We start from the raw sequence: 19,505 nt of genomic DNA, 5'->3' as shown, positions 1-19,505 counted from the left end.
TAAACAAACACACATAGCCACAGTTATAAGTTTTAATAAGTAAATATTTCATCCTAAGTATCATAGGACATTGTCAGTACAGTTAATTCAAACAATACTAGGAATAACATACAGTTAGGGTGCATGATTACAATGGAATCCCAATATACATGCTATAGAATTAAATTAAAATATATCTGGAGAAAAAAATATAGATTACATTAAAATAAGATAACATATAATAAGTTTTAATATTTATTTATTAAAACTTATTACTATGGTTATGTGTGTTTGTTTAGCCACTGAAGTAAGTTCTATGTTCTCCCCAGGACCTTATGAATGGTCAAACCATCTGGCTGGTTTTACTGATCACCCGGCTAATGTTGTGAATTGACATGGCTAAATATTGAGCAAGAATGGAAAAATAATTTTTGTATGCCTGGCTAATGTTTCATTCCACCCGACTGGTAAAAATTTCTGGGGAGAACACTGAAGTTCTTGCAGAAACACTTAGAAAATCTTAGAATGACTGTCTGCCAGAATTTGGCAAATTAATGCAAATGTACCTGTCATAATGAAACAGCTCCCTCATGCTCATTAAAATAATAGCTGGCTTTGTTATGATAGATATCTTAGTTATGTTACAATACACCATTTCCTATAGTGAATTACCCTTAGCACTGCTTGAGCTTGGGAGTTTGTCAGCAGTTTGTTATGTTGTATGAGAACCAGTAGCAGCTGGTACATAAGCATTGTGACACTGCAGCACCCCAAGGAAAAAACAAAAAATTAAATTTTGTTTCTGTTTATAAATAATAACAATGCTTACAACATTATATAAATGCAATACAACATGTTAAAGGTTACAGCTTATATTTCGACATTGATTGAATAGTTAATCATTGGAATTGTTCGATTAATGCTTTAGATTACGAAACAAATGCACAGCAATCTAACGCAGTGTCAGAATAATCACGTTTGGTCAGTTGCAGCTAGACTCACTGATATTCGTTTGCAATCGTCACTGCATGTAACAAGTGAATCCAACACTGCTCGTTGAGCTGTGTCGCTACAGATAAATTGTATGCTTGTACGCAAAAATATTCTTAAAAATTTTATTAACATTAAATTGAATATGTAATATTAAAAAATATTATTATTATGATTATTACATGACACCTCCAGGAAGTCCAAAGACTCATCGAGGGAGGGTATCTACAACTCTGTCTCCACAGCTCAATCCACCAATACAACTAACTGCAACTACACCAATGGCATCTACCACCAACCACCACTAGCATTTCCACAAACAATCACAAACATCCATGCCCATGGTGGGATTCGAACCCGCAGCCTTTTGGCTTGAGAGCAGATATGTTAACCACTCAGCCAACCAGACCAGCTGGCAAAATATAAAAAATATTTTCAAATAATATTTTTAATAAAGCAAATTTTTTTAATATGTAAATTTACTTATTAATAAACTGGTTACTGATTAGGAAAAAATGAATTATTTTTCTGATTTTGTATATGCAGCACCCACACTTAAAATTTTCAACAGCTGCCACTGATGAGAACTGACTAGATATTAAATGTTAGTGCCTCTGTATTGCAGTCAATAGTAATGATGCTTTTTGTTGGAAAAACGTCAGTTTTTCTGAATGAAGAGCCGTATAACTCACCGTGAATCCTATTTAAGATGCAGGACAATTTAAAAGACTGCATATGGGGAAAAACAAGGTTCCCCTCATAGAAACCTTAGGTTTATTCTCTCTGCAAACCAATAAATCAGTCAAAAAAACACATATGCTGAAAGATATAATGGCAGACTATTGACTGCCCTATCATGAACAATATTAGATTTATAAAAAGCCAAGCAAATGCCTTTGCCAATACAATAAGCTACTGAAACCAATACGTAAAGGAAGATGAGATATTAAGTACATAAATTAAATTAATTTTTAAAGCAAATTGCTTGATTTTCCTATGCCTCATTAAACAATCAGAATTTCTGGCCTTCATTACATAAATTTGAAAACATTAAAATAAATCAATGCATTCTAATTATAAAATTACAGAGTAAGACTGTGGTTTGAAATTGAATATTTTCATTAAAAAATTACTTCATAGCCACAGCCATCTCTAAGCGTTTAACATACCTGCACATAATGACGAAGAATATAATTTATCTTTCGCTCTTCTGCATACATTTTCAAGATAGAATGAAATTTACTGAATGAGACAGTGCCAATTTCACCATACAATATTACTACAGCAAGGTTTGAAGCTGATCTTGGATACTGATGATCTACTTTATATATGTCGGTCTGCACTCTACTGGGAGAAAAAAAAATATCAACTGAGCTCAGTCTTCATTATTAAAAAAAAAGTAATTTTGTTTTTTAAGAAACAAAAATAAAAAGAGAATAAATTAAACCTCATTAAAATCTCTTTGGTGTGATGTATCATTTAGCAAGTTCCCAGATAAGGCTGCAACACACACACCAAAAAAAATAAATAAAATAAAATGAATTAGTTAAGTTTTTGTCATTTTACCACTGAAGAGTGTCACAGCTAAGTAAATATGAAAATTGACCCTTATGCTTATTTTCTTTGAATCTTGGAATAAGTATTGGATTATATGCGAGTACCATCTATATGTTAGGTCAGCATTTACCTTTATTCGTATTTACTATTATAATGGTGAGTGTGGCTTCACCGAAACATTAGTTTAATAAGTTAATTTTTACTCAAGAATTGTCTTATATTAAACTTCTGAATGAGGTTATTATCAACCATAGAGGGATGTACTGTCCATGTGGATTTTTCGTAATCCATATATATATGTTGAGCAAATGTTGAAATTTTTTTTTTTTGCCCCACTTGGTTATACTATAAATTAAATATTCCAAGAAATTATATTCTTGGTTTCATCCCTTATCCAAGCATAAGCGAACACAGTTTGCATGTGAAGTAACTTCATGACTGAGTTTACTTGTATATCATATTTGTATATTGTACATTATACTTGCCCATAAGGATATGTGCTTTGAATTATGGGATGCTAAAGCAAATGGAAAATGGAAGTAGTTAACAATTTTGTGCTCCTAGGATCCCGAATTGATAAAGATGGTTATTGTACTGAAGAAGTTAAAAGAAGATTATTACTTGGAAGGAAAGCAATGACAAATTTAAGCAAGATCTTTAAAGATATCAGCCTTGTAACAAAAATCAGAATCGTGAAAGCAATGGTATTCCGTGTGGCACTGTATGGATGTGGAAGTGGACCGTGAGAAAAAGTGAAAGAAGGAAGATAGATGCATTTGAATTATGGGTTTGGAGACGCTTACTAAGAATACCATGGACTGCAAAGCAAACCAATAAATCAGTGATAGACAGAATAAAGCCAGATTGCTCGCTCACTTGAAGCTATGATCAAAACATCAGGCAAAAATTGTCAAAAATTGGAAGCTGTTGGAAACTTCCAATTTTTGACAATTCTTATGGACCATATCCATAAGAACATTGCTGGCGAGTGGGTAATGTTTATATATCTCATTCTGTTGATTTTGTAGCCAGACACATACACACACCATATATCAAACTAAAAACTATTCACTTCTTCAAATGCACATGCACGTGTGCACGCAGATGCACACGTACATGTGCATACACAAACAGCATGCATATTGCAGATTCATACTAGTTTGTGGATAATAAATTGATATTAAACAATGTTTTTATTCAGTTCAAAAGTAACTCGTGTATAATTTGCTATTTTTCCTATATACTTAATTACAACATAACCAAAATTTAACCACTTGTAAAACAATGGGGAAGAAGTGGAATTGGGTAAATGAGAAAATAACTTGAGATTCTGACCTGCCTCTCTTAGCGAATGAATCAAATAACAGAACAAATGTGAAAGATAATGTGCTAGAGGTTACTTGCCCTATCTTCATAAAGTATGTGTATCTTTATTTAGGATCATGTGTAAAGTCAAAAAATCATCAACTTCCTAACATTATATCTACAGTAGGGGAAGGGGTTACAGGATCTTATGATAGTACTACGTGAAAAGTTACATCATTAAAAACTTCCTATCAACAATTTTCCTCCAGATTAGCCTACTTTCTGTCAACATTCCAATATTATTATATCTTATATTTCTGTCTTCTAAGACACTATTTTTACTGTATTAATCCTCCTATATCTTGGTCTTCCTCGGAGCCCTTTTTCCTCCCAACCAGGCAGAGAACACTTGTTCTTCTCCCATTCTGTTTAAGTGATCATACCACTTGAGATTAGCTCTGCTAACACATTCCTAGATGTTAAGAATGACAAATTATTTCCTGATATCCTCATTTTTATATGAGGATATTAGGAAATAGAGGAATCTATGGTCTATGAAATCTGGTATCCATGGTCTCTCATGTTTGATCAAGTGTTTTATTTCTAAAACAGCTCTCAGATCTATAAGTTAAAATTAGTTTGAATGCTGTCTTGTATACAGCTGGTTTAGTGTTTTGACTAATCTTTCTTATTCCAAATAAATTTATTTAGTTGACTTCCTAGCATATCAGATTTGTTAATTCTGCTGTCTTTTTCCAAATTTAATTTGCCATCTTCGTTAAAAGGTGTGCCTAAATGTTTTACTTGTTCTATAGGTTCTCCACTCAGGATGCAGTTGATATTTTCAATGTTTCTATCTATTCTCATTGTCTTTCTCTTATTATTGCTGATTTTCATACCAAATTAATTACAACAGTTATTCAATCTGGTCAGGGAATCCTGCAAACTTGTCTTGGATTTATTTAAAAGTGTAACATCATCTGCATAAAGTAAAAAGCTGAGATTAACATCTCCAATTCTGATATAACATATCCAATTCTGATTTAATACCGCTTTAATGTCCACACGACTAGCCGAATGGCTTTGTGCTTTGCAATCGGATGCCTGGGGAAGGAGCGTCCTAGGTTCGATTCCCGTCGATGATGTGAGAGCTTAAGGTTCTTTCTCGGCCATAGCCAAGTTAGCCGGCATGGACAGCAGGGTTTTTTCTGCCAGTTTATCTGGGGGTTTTTCATCCCGTAAGCAGGCCAACCAGCCCTGTGAACACACACACACACGGATTACAGTCAGGAATACTGACCCAGCCATAGGCCTGTTTTGTCAGCTATGCCGATCCCAAGCCCAGATAAAATTTGGGGAGATTGAGATGGTGCCGTACCTTCCCGTAAATGGGACTCATGGCTGTTATATCATCATAGGAAACTAACTAACCACTTTAATTCATCATGAGATCCATATGGATGATGAATAACAGTGGAAATAGTGTACACTCTTGTCACAAACCTGAGTTAACATCAAACCATTTTCCTGTACCTCATTCAATTCTAACTGCTGATTTACAACTCAAATAGAGATTATGTGTTGCTTGATATAATGTACTATTTACACCATATAACCAAAGCATTTTGAACAGCTTTCCTCTTGGTACCTTGTCATATTCCTTTTCCAAATAATATCAAGAATCTATGACCTATCTCCTTGCTTTGCTCCACCTTTAAACTCTTCGTAAGAATTCTCCTTAAAAGAATTTCACCACTCATTGAAAGAGCACTCCTGACTGAACAAGCTGGTTTCAGGCCAGGAAGAAGTCGCTGTGACCAGGTCTTGACAACCCAGATAGAAGCCTTCCAGAAGAAACTTAAATCCAGAGTCACTTTCACTGACCTAACATCAGCTTATGACACAGTCTGGACTTCTCATAAAGCTAGGCAATATTATAAGTTACAAAAAAAACTTTCAAGTTCTTCAAATCCATTCTCTCCAACAGAAAGATCTGGGTCAGTATTGGTGGAAAAAAGAGCATGTCCAGATTCTTCCACAATGGTCTCCTAAGGGCTCTGTCAACCCTTTTACTCTTCAACATCTACATGCCCAACATATGAGATACCAGGTCAAGCAAATACATGTATGCCGATAACATAGCGATCCTCCACCAGTCTACCTCCGCCAACCTGGAAACAAGCTTGAACACAGACTTAAACATTCTGAAAGAGTACTTCAGGCAGTCGTATCTGAAGCCAAATCCAACAAAAACTGTATCCACAGCATTTCACCTAAACATTGCAGAGGCAAACTGACACCTCAACCTCTCTTTCTGTCTCAAAATGGTAGAAAATGAGGCCTCACCTTAGAGTGAGCCTGGACAGAAGCTTAACTTATAAAAGACACATCACCAACCTGTCCAATAAAATTAAAATGAGAAATAATATCATTTCAAGGCTTGCTGGAACAACCTGAGATTGTGGGGCAGAGGTATACTAAGGTCATCTGCAATAGCCCTCGCATTCTCTGCAGCACAATACTGTGCATGCCCCAGTCTGGGAAAGAAGTGCATACTAACATCATAGATAGATACCCAGCTAAACTCTACCATGCACGCAATTAGTGGGACACTGAGAAGCACCCCTCTCCCCTGGCTGCCTGTCCTATCCAATATTGCTCCACCAAATATACAGAGAAGACAAGTCTAGATTAAAGAATTTAATAAAGTAATGAGCAATCCACTCCTGCCCCTTCACTGGGCTCTCAAAAATCCACTTTGTCATCCATGGACGAACTTTCTTTAGCTGCCTTACAATCAACATCTGACACGTGGAGAGAACACTGGTCCAACAATCTCCCAACAAATGGCTTCCTGGTTAAAGATTGATCCCTGTGCTCCGCAGCCTGTGTAGTTGGATGTGGCTACCAACTACACAAATGGAAACTGTCAGACCACCTTTACTATGACTGTTCCCCCATAGCCAAAACAATCACTCATATTGCGAATGACTGCCCAAGGTGCCAATTTCATGGAACCTCCAAGACATCAATGAACTGATGGATGAAGGCCTGGATTGGCTTTCTGGACTAGACATTACTTATAAATGCACTGTATTATTTTTGCTATAAGACTAAATAAATGCAGATGCTTGTTGTATTCCCATGATTTTTTGACTATTTGTCTTTAAGTGAATGAAAATCTAACCATGATAATCTCTGTTTGGCCTGAACCCATCTTGTGAATGACTGCCCAAGGTGCCAATTTCATGGCAACCTCCAAGACATCAATGAACTGATGGATGAGGCCCTGGATTGGCTTTCTGGACTAGATATTACTTATAGATGCACTGTATTATTTTTGCTATACTACTAAATAAATACAGATTCCTGTTATATTCCCATGATTTTTTGACTATTTGTCTTTAAGTGAAAATCTGATCATGACAATCTCTGTTTGGCCTGAACCCATCTTCTTCTTCTCCTCCATAATTTTTCTTGGCCGCTTCTCAAGAATACTTACATAAATCTTACCAGGAACACTCAGGAGAGAAATTGCTCTGAAATTCTCACATTTAGTTTTATTCCCTTTTCTATAGATAGATAGGTAGGTAGGTAGGTACTATAATCACTCTACTCCAATCATCTGCAATTTGACCCTCTAACCAGGCTTTCAGAATTGCAGTGTAGCCACTGTAAAACTTTTATATCTCCATATTTTGGCATTTATAGTCAAATATCATCTACTCCAGCTACCTTTCCACATTTCAGGTTTTTAATGACTTTCTCTACTTCAAGTAGGATATTCCTGACTGCATTCCCATTGGGAGTTTTCTATCACCTAGCTGACACTGCTTGTTTCATTTAACAGTCTTTCAAAGTAATTACTCCAAACATCAAGAATATCTTTATCTTCAGTTTTCATGTCTCCTTTATCATCTCTAATTCCTTTTACAGTACTCTACTCTATGACCTTGTTGGGGATCTAAATAGCAGAGTAGGAAATGATTTTCAGACTTACAAAAATATTTTGAGAAAATTTGGAGAAAAGAGCAAAGCTAATAATAATGGCAAATATCTGTTGGATTTCTGCTCAGCACATGGACTGGTTATTACTAACACAATGTTCCAACATAAAAATGTGCACAAATTCACATGGAGAGAAGAAGCAAGGAATAAGAAAAGTCTCACTGACTATGTCATTGTTGATAGTGATGTCTTCTCCCTGGTGCAGGATGTCATAGTGTACAGAGGAATTGAAATTGATCACCTTTTAGTCTTGAGAAAGATAAAATTGAATTTCATATTGAAAAGAAGAACATGTAAGAAAGTTTAAAAGAGAATAAAAGTTGAGCAGCTCTCAGATGTGAACTGTAGACTAAAATACACAAAGATTATTGAAGAAAAAATGAAAGAGTTTGAGAACAGGAACCAAACCTTGGAGATTCAGTGGCAAGCCTTGAAGAAAACCCTGATTGATTCAGCCAAAGAGGCATGTGGTGAGGTAGTCTGCAAGGATAAAAAAATCACCAATCCATGGTGGACACAAGAAGTTAAAGAGGCATTGAAGGAAAAGAAAAAAGCATATCAAAAGTTCCCGGCAAATACGTCAGCTTGTGCTCTTAGAGAATACAGAGACAAATGTACGAAAGCTAAACAGTGTGTAAAACTAGCTAAACAAAAGTCATGGGAGGACTTTAGCAAGTACATAGAAAATAAATATCAAGAAGGTGGAAAAATATTCTGGAGATTGTTGAAGAAGCTTAGGAATGGAGAAAAGAGAGCTGTAAAAGGAGTTAGAGATGATAAAGGTGACATGAAAACAGGAGAAAAAGATATCCTTCAAGTATGGAGTAATTACTTTGAAAAACTGCTAAATGAAACAAGCAGGTGATAGCACAGTGGGAAAAAGCACTCAACAGGCATGTAGTCAAGAATACATATCCATACGAAGTAGAAAAAGCCATCAAAGGCTTGAAATGTGGAAAGGCTGCAGGAGTAGATGATATTCGACTAGAAATGCTGAAGTATGGTGGTATAAAAGTCTTACAGTGGCTGAACTGCATAGTTCAGAAGGCCTGGATAGAGGGACGAATTCCCGATGATTAGAGTACAGATCTAATAGTACCCATATATAAAAAGGGAAAAAAAACAATGTGAGAATTACAGAGATATTTCCCTACTGAGTGTTCCTGGCAATATCTATGCAAGTATACTTGAGAAACGGTTGAGAAGAATTGTGGAAGAAAAGCTTGGTGAAGAACAAGCTGGATTCAGGCCAAATATAGGCTGTCAGGATTAGATCTTCATTTTACAACAAATAGTTCAGAAAGCATGGGAATATAACAAAGATCTGTATTTAAGTTTTGTCGATCTGGAAAAGGCATATGACAAGGTGCCAAGAGAGAAGTTATTCAATACGCTACAGTTATATGGTGTTAATGGGGCATTATATCAAGCAAGCCAAATAGAGGCTGTCAGAATTAGATCTTCACTTTACAACAAATAGTTCAGAAAGCATGGGAATATAACAACGATCTGTATTTAAGTTTTGTCAATCTGGAAAAGGCATATGACAAGGTGCCAAGAAAGAAGCTATTCAATACGCTACAGTTATATGGTGTAAATGGGGCATTCTATCAAGCAATACTTCGTCTTTATTTGAGTTATAAGTCAGTAGTGAGAATTGAAGGAAGTACAGGAAGATGGTTTACTGTTAAACCTCTGTTATTCATTATCTATATGGATCACATTATGAAGGAAAGTGGTATTAAACACGATATTAGAATTGGAGATGTCAATGTCAGCTCTTTGCTTTATTTGGCGATGTTATACTTCTAAATAAATCCGCTACAAGTTTGCAAGATTCCCTGACTAAATTGAATAACTGTTGTAATAGATATGGTATGAAGGTCATCATTAAAAAGATAAAGAGAATGAAAATAGGTAGAATTGTTGAAAATGTCAGCTGTGTTGTGAACGGGGAACCAGTGGAACAAGTAAAACATTTCAGCTACTTAGGCACGATTTTTAGTGAAGATGGTAAATGAAATATGGAAATAGACAACAGACAACAGAAAGGGGGTGCTTAAGGGTCAAAGCTGTATAACTGAGAGGAGACCTCCACATAGCCTTTAAAGGAATGCGGAGAACCGACCAGGGCTTCTGACCTAATGTCCAATTCTCACCTTCTCGTGGTGCACCCTGTTGGGTATCTACTTTGATACTGAACGAACGAGGATGGGCTGGCAATTTGGGATTTAGCCGACCAAATTGTATTCTTATTGGTTAAACCAAAATAAAAAATGATGGTACAACATGACAAAATTTCATGCCGGCTGGGGCGTCGCCAGGTTAAACAAGGCCCCCATTGTTTTTGCCAGGGAACCAGGGCGAACAGCGAAAAGTCAGCTACTGGAACAAATCTGAAAACAAACCCCAACTCATCATCACCAGAGTTAAAGATCGGTACTATCAACGTAAGAAGCCTGAATGGCAAAGAAATGGAACTAGCTGAGGAATTAGATAAGTACCAGATCGACATAATAGGGGTGACTGAAACAAAAAAGACCAAAACTGGTGAGATCTTTCTGAGCAATAAATACAAAATGTTATATTCAGGCAATAACAATCAAGGAAAAGAAGAAGTAGCCATAGTATTCAACACAAAATACGAGGCTAATCTTCTTGAATGGCAGTCAGTCTCAAGTAGAGTAATGTGGGCAAATATGAGAATAGGGAACTGGACAATGAGACTTATTTGTGCCTATGGTCCCACAGAAGGTTCTACTAAGGTAGAAGTGGAGGAATTTTTTGAGGCTTTAGAAAAAGCAACTGACACAATGAAAAAGGAAAAGTTGGTCCTTGTTGGGGATCTAAATAGCAGAGTAGGAAATGATTGTGAGACATACAAAAATATTTTGGGAAAATTTGGAGAAAAGAGCAAAGCTAATAATAATGGCAAATATCTGTTGGATTTCTGCTCAGGACATGGACTGGTTATTACTAACACCATGTTCCAACATAAAAATGTGCACAAATTCACATGGAGAGAAGAGGCTAGGAATAAGAAAAGTCTCATTGACTATGTTATTGTTGATAGTGATGTTTTCTCCCTGGTGCAGGACACCAGAGTGTACAGAGGATTTGAAATTGGAAGTGATCACTATTTAGTCTTGAGCAGGATAAAATTGAATTTCATATTAAAAAGAATAACATGTAAGAAAGTTTTAAAGCGAATAAAAGTTGAGCAGCTCTCAGATGTAAACTGTAGACCAAAAGACAGAAATATTATTGAAAAGAAAATGAAAGAGTTTGAGAACAGGAATCAAACCTTGGAGATTCAGTGGCAAACTCTGAAGGAAACATTGATTGATTCTGCCAGAGAGGCATGTGGTGAGGTTGTGTGCAAAGATAAAAAAATCAGAACTGCCTGGTGGACACAGGAAGTTAAAGCGGCAGTGAAGGAAAAGAAGAAAGCATATCAAAAGTTCCTGGCAAATAAGTCAGCTTTTACTCTTACAGAATACAGAGACAAATGTAAGAAAGCTAAACAGTGTGTAAAACTAGCTAAACAAAAGTCATGGAAGGACTTTGGCAAGAATATAGAAAATAAATATCAAGAAGGTGGCAAAATATTCTGGAGGTTGTTGAAGAAGCTTAGGAATGGAGGAAAGAGTGCTGTAAAAGGAATTAGAGATGATAAAGGTGAAATGAAAACAGGAGAAAAAGATATCCTTGAAGTATGGAGTAATTACTTTGAAAAACTGCTAAATGAAACAAGCAGTGATCACAGCACAGTGATAAAAAACACTGACCAGGCATGCAGTCAGGAATAAATATCCATACTTGAAGTAGAAAAAGCCATCAAAGGCTTGAAATGTGGAAAGGCAGCAGGAGTAGATGATATTCGACCAGAAATGCTGAAGTATGGTGGTATAAGAGTCTTACAGTGGCTGCACTGCATAGTTCAGAAAGCCTGGACAGAGGGACGAATTCCCGATGATTGGAGTAGAGCTCTCATAGTACCCATATACAAAAAGGGAAATAAAAACTGAATGTGAGAATTACAGAGGTATTTCCCTACTGAGTGTTCCTGGCAAGATCTATGCAAGTATACTTGAGAAACGGTTGAGAAGAATTGTGGAAGAAAAGCTTGGTGAAGAACAAGCTGGATTCAGGCCAAATAGAGGCTGTCAGGATCAGATCTTCACTTTACGACAAATAGTCGAGAAAGCATGGGAATATAACAAAGATCTGTATTTAAGTTTTGTCGATTTGGAAAAGGAATATGACAAGGTGCCAAGAGAGAAGCTATTCAATACGCTGCCGTTATATGGTGTCAATGGGGCATTATATCAAGCAATACTTAGTCTTTATTTGAGTTGTGAGTCAGCAGTTAGAATTGAAGGAAGTACAGGAAGATGGTTTAATGTTAAATCTGGTGTGAGACAAGGATGTACATTATCCCCTCTGTTATTCATTATCTATATGGATCACATTATGAAGGAATGTGGTATTAAACCTGATATCAAAATTGGAGATGTTAATGTCAGCTCTTTGCTTTATGCGGATGATGTTATACTAAATAAATCCACTACAAGTCTGCAAGATTCTCTGACTAAATTGAATAGCTGTTGTAATAGATATGGTATGAAGGTCAGCAATAAAAAGACAAAGACAATGAAAATAGGCAGAATCATTGAAAATGTCAACTGTGTTGTGAATGGAGAACCTGTGGAACAAGTAAAACATTTCAGCTACTTAGGCACAATTTTTACTGAAGATGGTAAACTAAATATAGAAATAGACAACAGAATCAGCAAAGCTGGTATGGTGGGAAGTCAATTGAATAAATTCATATGGAATAAGAAAGAAATTAGTCGGAACATTAAATTAGCTGTATACAAGACTGTGTTGAAACCAATTTTAACTTATGGATCTGAGAGCTGGGTCAGAAGTAAAACACTCGACCAAAGACTAGAGACCGCAGATATGAGAGTCCTGAGAAAGATTAGAGGCGTGAACAGATGGCATCAATGGCAATATCATATTAAAAATGAGGATATTAGGAAAGAACTTGACATTGTCAGCATCCAGGAATGCGTTAGCAGAGCTAATCTCAGATGGTATGGTCACTTAAATAGAATGGGAGAGGAAAGATTAGCAAAACAAGTGTTCTCTGCCAGGTTGGCAGGAAAACGACCCAGAGGAAGACCAAGATATAGGTGGATTGATACGGTACAAAGTGCCTTAGACGATAGAAATATAAGATCTGATAATGTTGGAGTCTTGACAAGTTTTGGAGGAAAATTGTAGATAGGAAGTTAGTAATGATGTAATTTTTTCATGTAGTACTGTCATATCCTGTACACCCCTTGAGGGTACATGGCAGGAATTTGATGATGATGACAACAGAATCAACAAAGCTGGTATGGTAGGAAGTCAATTGAATAAATTCATATGGAATAAGAGAGAAATTAGTCGGAATACTAAATTAGCTGTATACAAGACAGTGTTCAAACCAGTTTTAACTTATGGATCTGAGAGCTGGGTCAGAAGTAAAACACTTGACCAAAGACTAGAGACCACAGATATGAGAGTCCTGAGAATGATTAGAGGCATGGACAGATGGCATCAATGGCAATATCATATTAAAAACGAGGATATTAGGAAAGAACTTGACATTGTCGGCATCCAGGAATGCATTAGCAGAGCTAATCTCAGGTGGTATGGTTACTTAAACAGAATGGGCGAGGAAAGATTAGCAAACCAAGTTTTCTCTGCCAGGTTGGCAGGAAAACAACCCATAGGAAGACCAAGATATAGGTGGATTGTGCCTTAAATGATAGAAATATAAGATCTGATAATGTTGTAGTCTTCACAAGAACAGAGTGATTTGGAGGAAAATTGTAGATAGGAAGTTAGTAATGATATAAATTTTTCATGTAGTACTATCATATCCTGTACACCCCTTGAGGGTACATGTCAGGAATTTGATGATGATGATATATATTAGTTTTAACACGTTTAAGAATTTTAACACTTTTGGTTGAATTTTACTGTTGCCGAGCAAACTCATACAATCTAATTAATAACAATAGTTTTTAGTTAGATACTGTGTTTGCTGGTGCAACATATGGTTTTGTTTGAGTCTATATATACAACATAGTTTCGGTATGAGGGGACATGTGATTTATTAATTAGTGTTGCTTTTATCCCAGTTGTCTCTAATTGCACTATTTGTTGAGAAATATATTACACAGACTGCTTATACCTTATTCACTGACATAATAAAAGTACTTGTTTTTCTTGCCTCTGCAATATAGTGGCAATTGGGTTTGGGCGTGTTGTTTACCATGGGAGCAAGTTTCTATCGCCCTGCTCAGAACGTGTTTCAGCTTTTTTCATTTGCAAGGCATATGCGAAACTTTTTAATTTCTTTTTTCGAAAAGGAAACTCAGCGGTGAGAATTATATGTGTGTAAAGTACGGTATTTCAATTATGGATAAGTATATTGGTACCTTTTTTAAATAGAAAAATATCTTGGATGACAGTGATAATACAAAATGAGTTTGTAATGACAGTTTGTGTATAGTTTCTGAAGAGAAAGAGGTCTGTAACGAATCCACAGAAACACACAATTCCCATCAGTTGCAATGCGATAATATTAATATGGTTAACGCAAGGAAAGATTTGCTGACTTGCTGGACAATCGACCAGTGGATGGCATTCAAAAGTAAATACAATTGGTTAGTTTGTAGAAACATTTTTCGGTTTTGTGACTTTTCTCCCTTTACGGTAATTATGCCTACATTATTGTGTTATTATTCAACAATTGTTTACAGTTTTGAATGTGTATATAAAGTCGATATCAACAGTAGCCTGATTACGAACGTATGATGAAAGGGACGGAGAGGTTTGGAGCTTCCCCAGATAGTATTCAAAAAGTAAATACAATTGGTTATTTTGTATAGGGCCCCGAAACGTATTAGTTTAGAATTTAACCACTGGGAAGGGGTTTGTGTCCACCTCAAAACTCTGAAACAGAATTTGGAAACATTTTCTGAAAAACATTTTATAAGAAATTTTTGTGATTTCACGATCCATTTCAGGCTTGCAGTCACGAGAACGACCTTTTATCGAAAAAAGAGCAGCTAATTGAGCTTTCAAGTGACAGTGGGCTTAAAATGCAATTCCATGATCGTGGTTTGGCTCGATTCTGGATATCGCCTTCAGTGAGAAGTGAATTTCCCAAATTATTTGAATAAGTCGAAAATTGTTATGCAGTTTTCTACAACCTATCTTTGCGAGAAACGATTTTCATCACTCCTTCAAATAAAAACAAAATACAGAATTCGTCTTAGTGTGTGTGCCGATCTTCGACTGAAGTTGACCAATATTGAGCCAGATATCCAGCTACTCTGCAAGGTCGAGAAACTCATCCACCTTATTAAAAGTAAATAGTAACATAATTATATCATGTTATTTATTTGTTTAATAAAAATTAAAACTTTGTTTTAATTTTTATCAAACAAATAAAAATTAAAATTTTGTTTTAATTTTTATCCACAAAATTTAATTTTTTATCTATATATCCGGCCTGGTTGGCTAACTCTCCAGCCAAAAGGCTGCGAGTCCGAAACCCGCTGTGGACATGGACGTTTGTGATTGTCTGTGAATATACTAGTGGTAGTGGTCGGCGGTAGACAGCATTGGTGTAGATGATGATAATGATTGTAGTTGTGGTTGGTGGAGACAGAGAGTTGTAGCGTAGGTGCCCTTCCTCGATATGTCTTTGGACTACCTGGAGATGTCATGTAATAATAAAAGCTTTATATATTTTATTGGAATTATATTGATCAAGTGTATATAATAAACAACTAAGTTATACCAACTAGTTTCACCAACTAAGTCTGTTGGCATCTTCAGGGTACATAACTGATCATCTTCAGGGTACATAACTGATGTAAGGCACTAAAAAGTAAAAAACTGTTACAAACTGAAATCAACCGATTCCAATTATATTAAACAAAGAACAGAGCGCGTACAATACATTCATAGAGCGTGGATGATCTCACTTGTTGTTATTTAGGAACGTTCTATAGTTGGCACTATAATTCAGTTCTGGCGAGTTGAAGGATCTGATAAGGGTCATCCAGATCACGGGCAAGATTAGTCCTTGGTTCTTGTTAAGGTTTTGAGTACAGCGGGCAACTGTTGTGGCCTCCTTAAAAATTCGGGAGCAGAAGTCCTCCTCCATGTAAGGAATTGTGCTTCTATCCCACTCTATGGTATGGTTCGTTCTTGAGAAATGAAACACTAACCCTGATTTTTCTTCTCTGTTATTATTGACGTCACCTATATGTTCTTTTTGCCTAATTTCAAGGCTCCTTGAAGTTTGGCCGATGTAATTCAAGCCGCACGAGCATGGTATGTTATAAACTCCAGCATATTTGGAGAAAGGATGGCTATCTTTTGGAGATCTTAAGAATTGTCTAATTGTTTCTGTGGGTTTAAAGCCACTCTTATTTTATGTGGTCTAAGGAGTCTAGAAATCTTATGGGAAACTGTCCCTAAGTATGGAATGACGATGGTAGAAATATAACGTACATCATCTTGTTGTCTTTGTCGGGGTTCAGAGAAAAGTATCTTGTGGACGAGTCTTCGAGGAAATCCATTCATGGTAAGGTTGGTGGATATCAGAGATAGTTCTTCCTGGAGGTCTTGTTGATCTGCTGTAAGGAGAGAGGCACGGTTCTTCAACATGTGTATAATACTAAGTTTCTGAGAAATGTGGTGTGAGGAAGTGAAATGTAAATGACGTCCTGTATTGGTAGGTTTGCGATAAACTGAGAGGTTGATACCACCATTAGGAAGCTTCTTAATTAAAGTGTCCAGAAATGATAACCGGTTATCTTCTTCAAGTTCTAGAGTGAATTTGATTGTGTGGTGTAGAGAGTTGATTTTCTTAAGAAAGTTGAACAGGTCCTTTTTTGTGTGGTTCCAAACGATAAAGATATCATCCACGTATCTCTGCTATACTGTGGGTTTAGGGTCTGTTCGAGTTAAGATTTTACTTTCAAAATCCTCCATAAAGAGATCAGCAAAAGATGGAGAGAGGGGGCTACCCATTGCAAGGCCAGTCAATTGCTGATATATGGTTTTATTCCATAAGAAAAAGTTTGATGTTAAACAATGACAGAACAGAGAAGTAACGTCTTGTGGGAGCAAACTTCTTAAAATGTTGATCACTTCCTCCACAGGGATGTTAGTGAATAGAGATGTAACATCCAGGCTGGCGAGTAAATCCGTATTGGAGATAGAGATGTTGTTCAGTTTCTCAACGAAATGTTGCGAATTTCGTATATAAGTGTCCGAATTATGGATGTGAGGTTTGAGGAGACCTGCCAGGTGTTTAGATAACAGATAAGTTGGCGAATTGATTCCATCCACAATCGGGCGTGGTGGTATTCCATTTTTGTGTACCTTAGGAGCGCCATATAGTCTTGGTGTTAGTGGATGCATGGATTTCAATCTTCGTTTTAAGTCTATAGACCAGTTCTCCATATGACGTATTAAATCGTTGGTATCACTGTGGTTCTTTAGTGTTGGGTCTGTGACTAGGACACGGTAGGTTGATGTATCCGACAATAAGCTGTTAATCTTATCTTCGTAATCACTGGTGTTTAAAATCACTGTTGAATTTCCCTTATCTGCCTTCAATATGATAATGTCTTTCTTTTTCTTCAAACTGTACAATGTTCTTTTTTCCAGAGTAGTGATGTTTTTGTTAGGCGTTCTGGAAGATGAGAGAATGATACTACTTTTTAATCTAATATCATTAGCTATGGGTTCCGGTAAGGACGAGACTGTCTTTTCTATATTACAAATGATATCCACTTTAGGGACATTATGAGGTTATCGCAAAATTAAACCCATTTTTAAGTATATTGATCTCTAGTTTTGTTAATACATGATCCGATAAATTAGAAATAACTTTGTTGTCTGGTAGAGAAGGTTTTGACTTAAAACGTTTTGTATAAAGATCATTAAATTTTTTGATTTGGTTTCGTTTGCTTGTTGTTACCAGAACCCATAGCTAATGATATTAGATTAAAAAGTAGTATCATCCTTACATCAGTTATGTACCCTGAAGATGCCAACAGACTTAGTTGGTGAAACTAGTTGGTATAACTTAGTTGTTTATTATATACACTTGATCAATATAATCCCAATAAAAGTTTTTCCAGAGCTTTTTGGTCAAGAAAATTAAACGTTTTTTAAAAGATTTATATGTTCATTGTGCATCACAGTATAAATTTGGCACTTGGAAATGCTATATCTCTGACAAATAAGAAATTGCATAATTGAAAAGGTACACAATTTCTTCAATACCCCTAAAAGACAGGAGGGCCTTGTTGTTTATAATATTATAATATTAATATCTTTTAAGATTTATAATATCTTTATTTAGCTCGCAAGAAATATTTGCGTGCACCTTACCATTGTCTAAAATAATGCAAAAATCTGACAGTGACCTCTTAATTGCCCTAAATTTTGTTGATGATCATGTGCCTCAATTAAATACCATTCGTGAAACACCAGAGTCTTCATTTAAAGATATTTACAATGAAGCATGTATAAAAGCCAATCATTTTAATACTGACATTAAAAAGCCAAGGACTTCATCAAAACAAACATTAAGGTTTAATGTTCCAGCTAATTCTGTAGAAGAGTATTTCAGGAGAACTATTTCATTCCATTTAGTGACCAAATATTGACTCAACTTCAAGAATGTTTCACTCGGTAACGCAACATTTTGAAATATATTTTTTTCTCTTCTACCAAACGAAAAGATGCTCCAGCAGCAAGTGCAATGGAAGATTTTCGTCAATTGTGCGAATTTTATGCCGGTAATTTGCCTTATAAATCCAGCAATTTTGAACGCCGAATTCAAGTTGTGGTATAAGAAATTTGAAAAACCGTTTGCAATAGCTCCATGCAAAAATGTCATTGATGCAGTTTCAAAGTGTGACAAAATGATATATCCTAACAACTCACTGCTCTGCTTATTAAAGGTCTAAAGTGGTGTTAAAAAACTTCAATGTTTGTTCTCTAGCATCAAGTTTCCAGACTATGTAAAATATACAAAAACAGGAAACCCCACTCACAGTACTAAAATTTCCATGTGACTCCCACTTCATGAGTGGAAGTCACATGGAAAAAAAAAAAAAAAAAAAAATATATATATATATATATATATATATATATAGGGTGTCCCAAAATTCAGCCAAGATTTAAATTTAGCGCCATTTGTGCGGTAAAGTGTTGCCAACGAGAAATAAAAGACAGCGTGACAGCTGACAGTTCAGGGTTATTAAAAATGGAGCGCTACACGAAAGAACAACGCATTTTCATTGTTGAGCAATATTTTAAAAATAACGAAGGTTTGGCAGTTACAGTTCGCAATTTTCGTACAAAATATGGTCAGAATAGTGATTTAACTTCAACTGTGAAAAGATTAATTAAAAAATTCAAGGAAACTGGATCAATTAGTGATCTTATACACTCCTGCCGTCCTTCAACAAGTCGTTCAACAGAAAACATGGAAGCAATTCGTGAGAGAGTGGTGCTGAGAGTCCAGGAACATCAATTCAGCACCGTGGTCTTGAATTGGGCATTTCGAGAAGCTC

General features: G+C 36.0%; 1 protein-coding gene across 4 annotated transcripts in view; it reads right to left on the bottom strand.

Annotated features, from left to right (window-relative positions):
* Uggt (UDP-glucose-glycoprotein glucosyltransferase) overlaps positions 1-19,505 on the bottom strand; it is an 835,069-nt gene that overhangs the window by 730,276 nt on the left and 85,288 nt on the right. For 3 of the 4 annotated variants that reach the window (XM_090403047.1, XM_090403050.1, XM_090403049.1), the window contains exon 6: positions 2,139-2,316. In XM_090403047.1, coding sequence (XP_090259173.1) covers positions 2,139-2,316 — 178 coding nt within the window. The remainder of the gene's footprint in view (positions 1-2,138; positions 2,317-19,505) is intronic. The other variant, XM_090403048.1, reaches the window with a different exon arrangement.

This window comes from Typopeltis vanoorti, chromosome 13, assembly GCF_054136105.1.
Source record: "Typopeltis vanoorti isolate ZY-2024b chromosome 13, IOZ_Tvanoo_1.0, whole genome shotgun sequence".
Classification (NCBI taxonomy): Eukaryota; Metazoa; Arthropoda; class Arachnida; order Uropygi; family Thelyphonidae; genus Typopeltis; species Typopeltis vanoorti.
The sequence above is the reverse complement of the archived record's forward strand: the minus strand, read 5'-3'. Positions and strand labels throughout refer to the sequence as shown.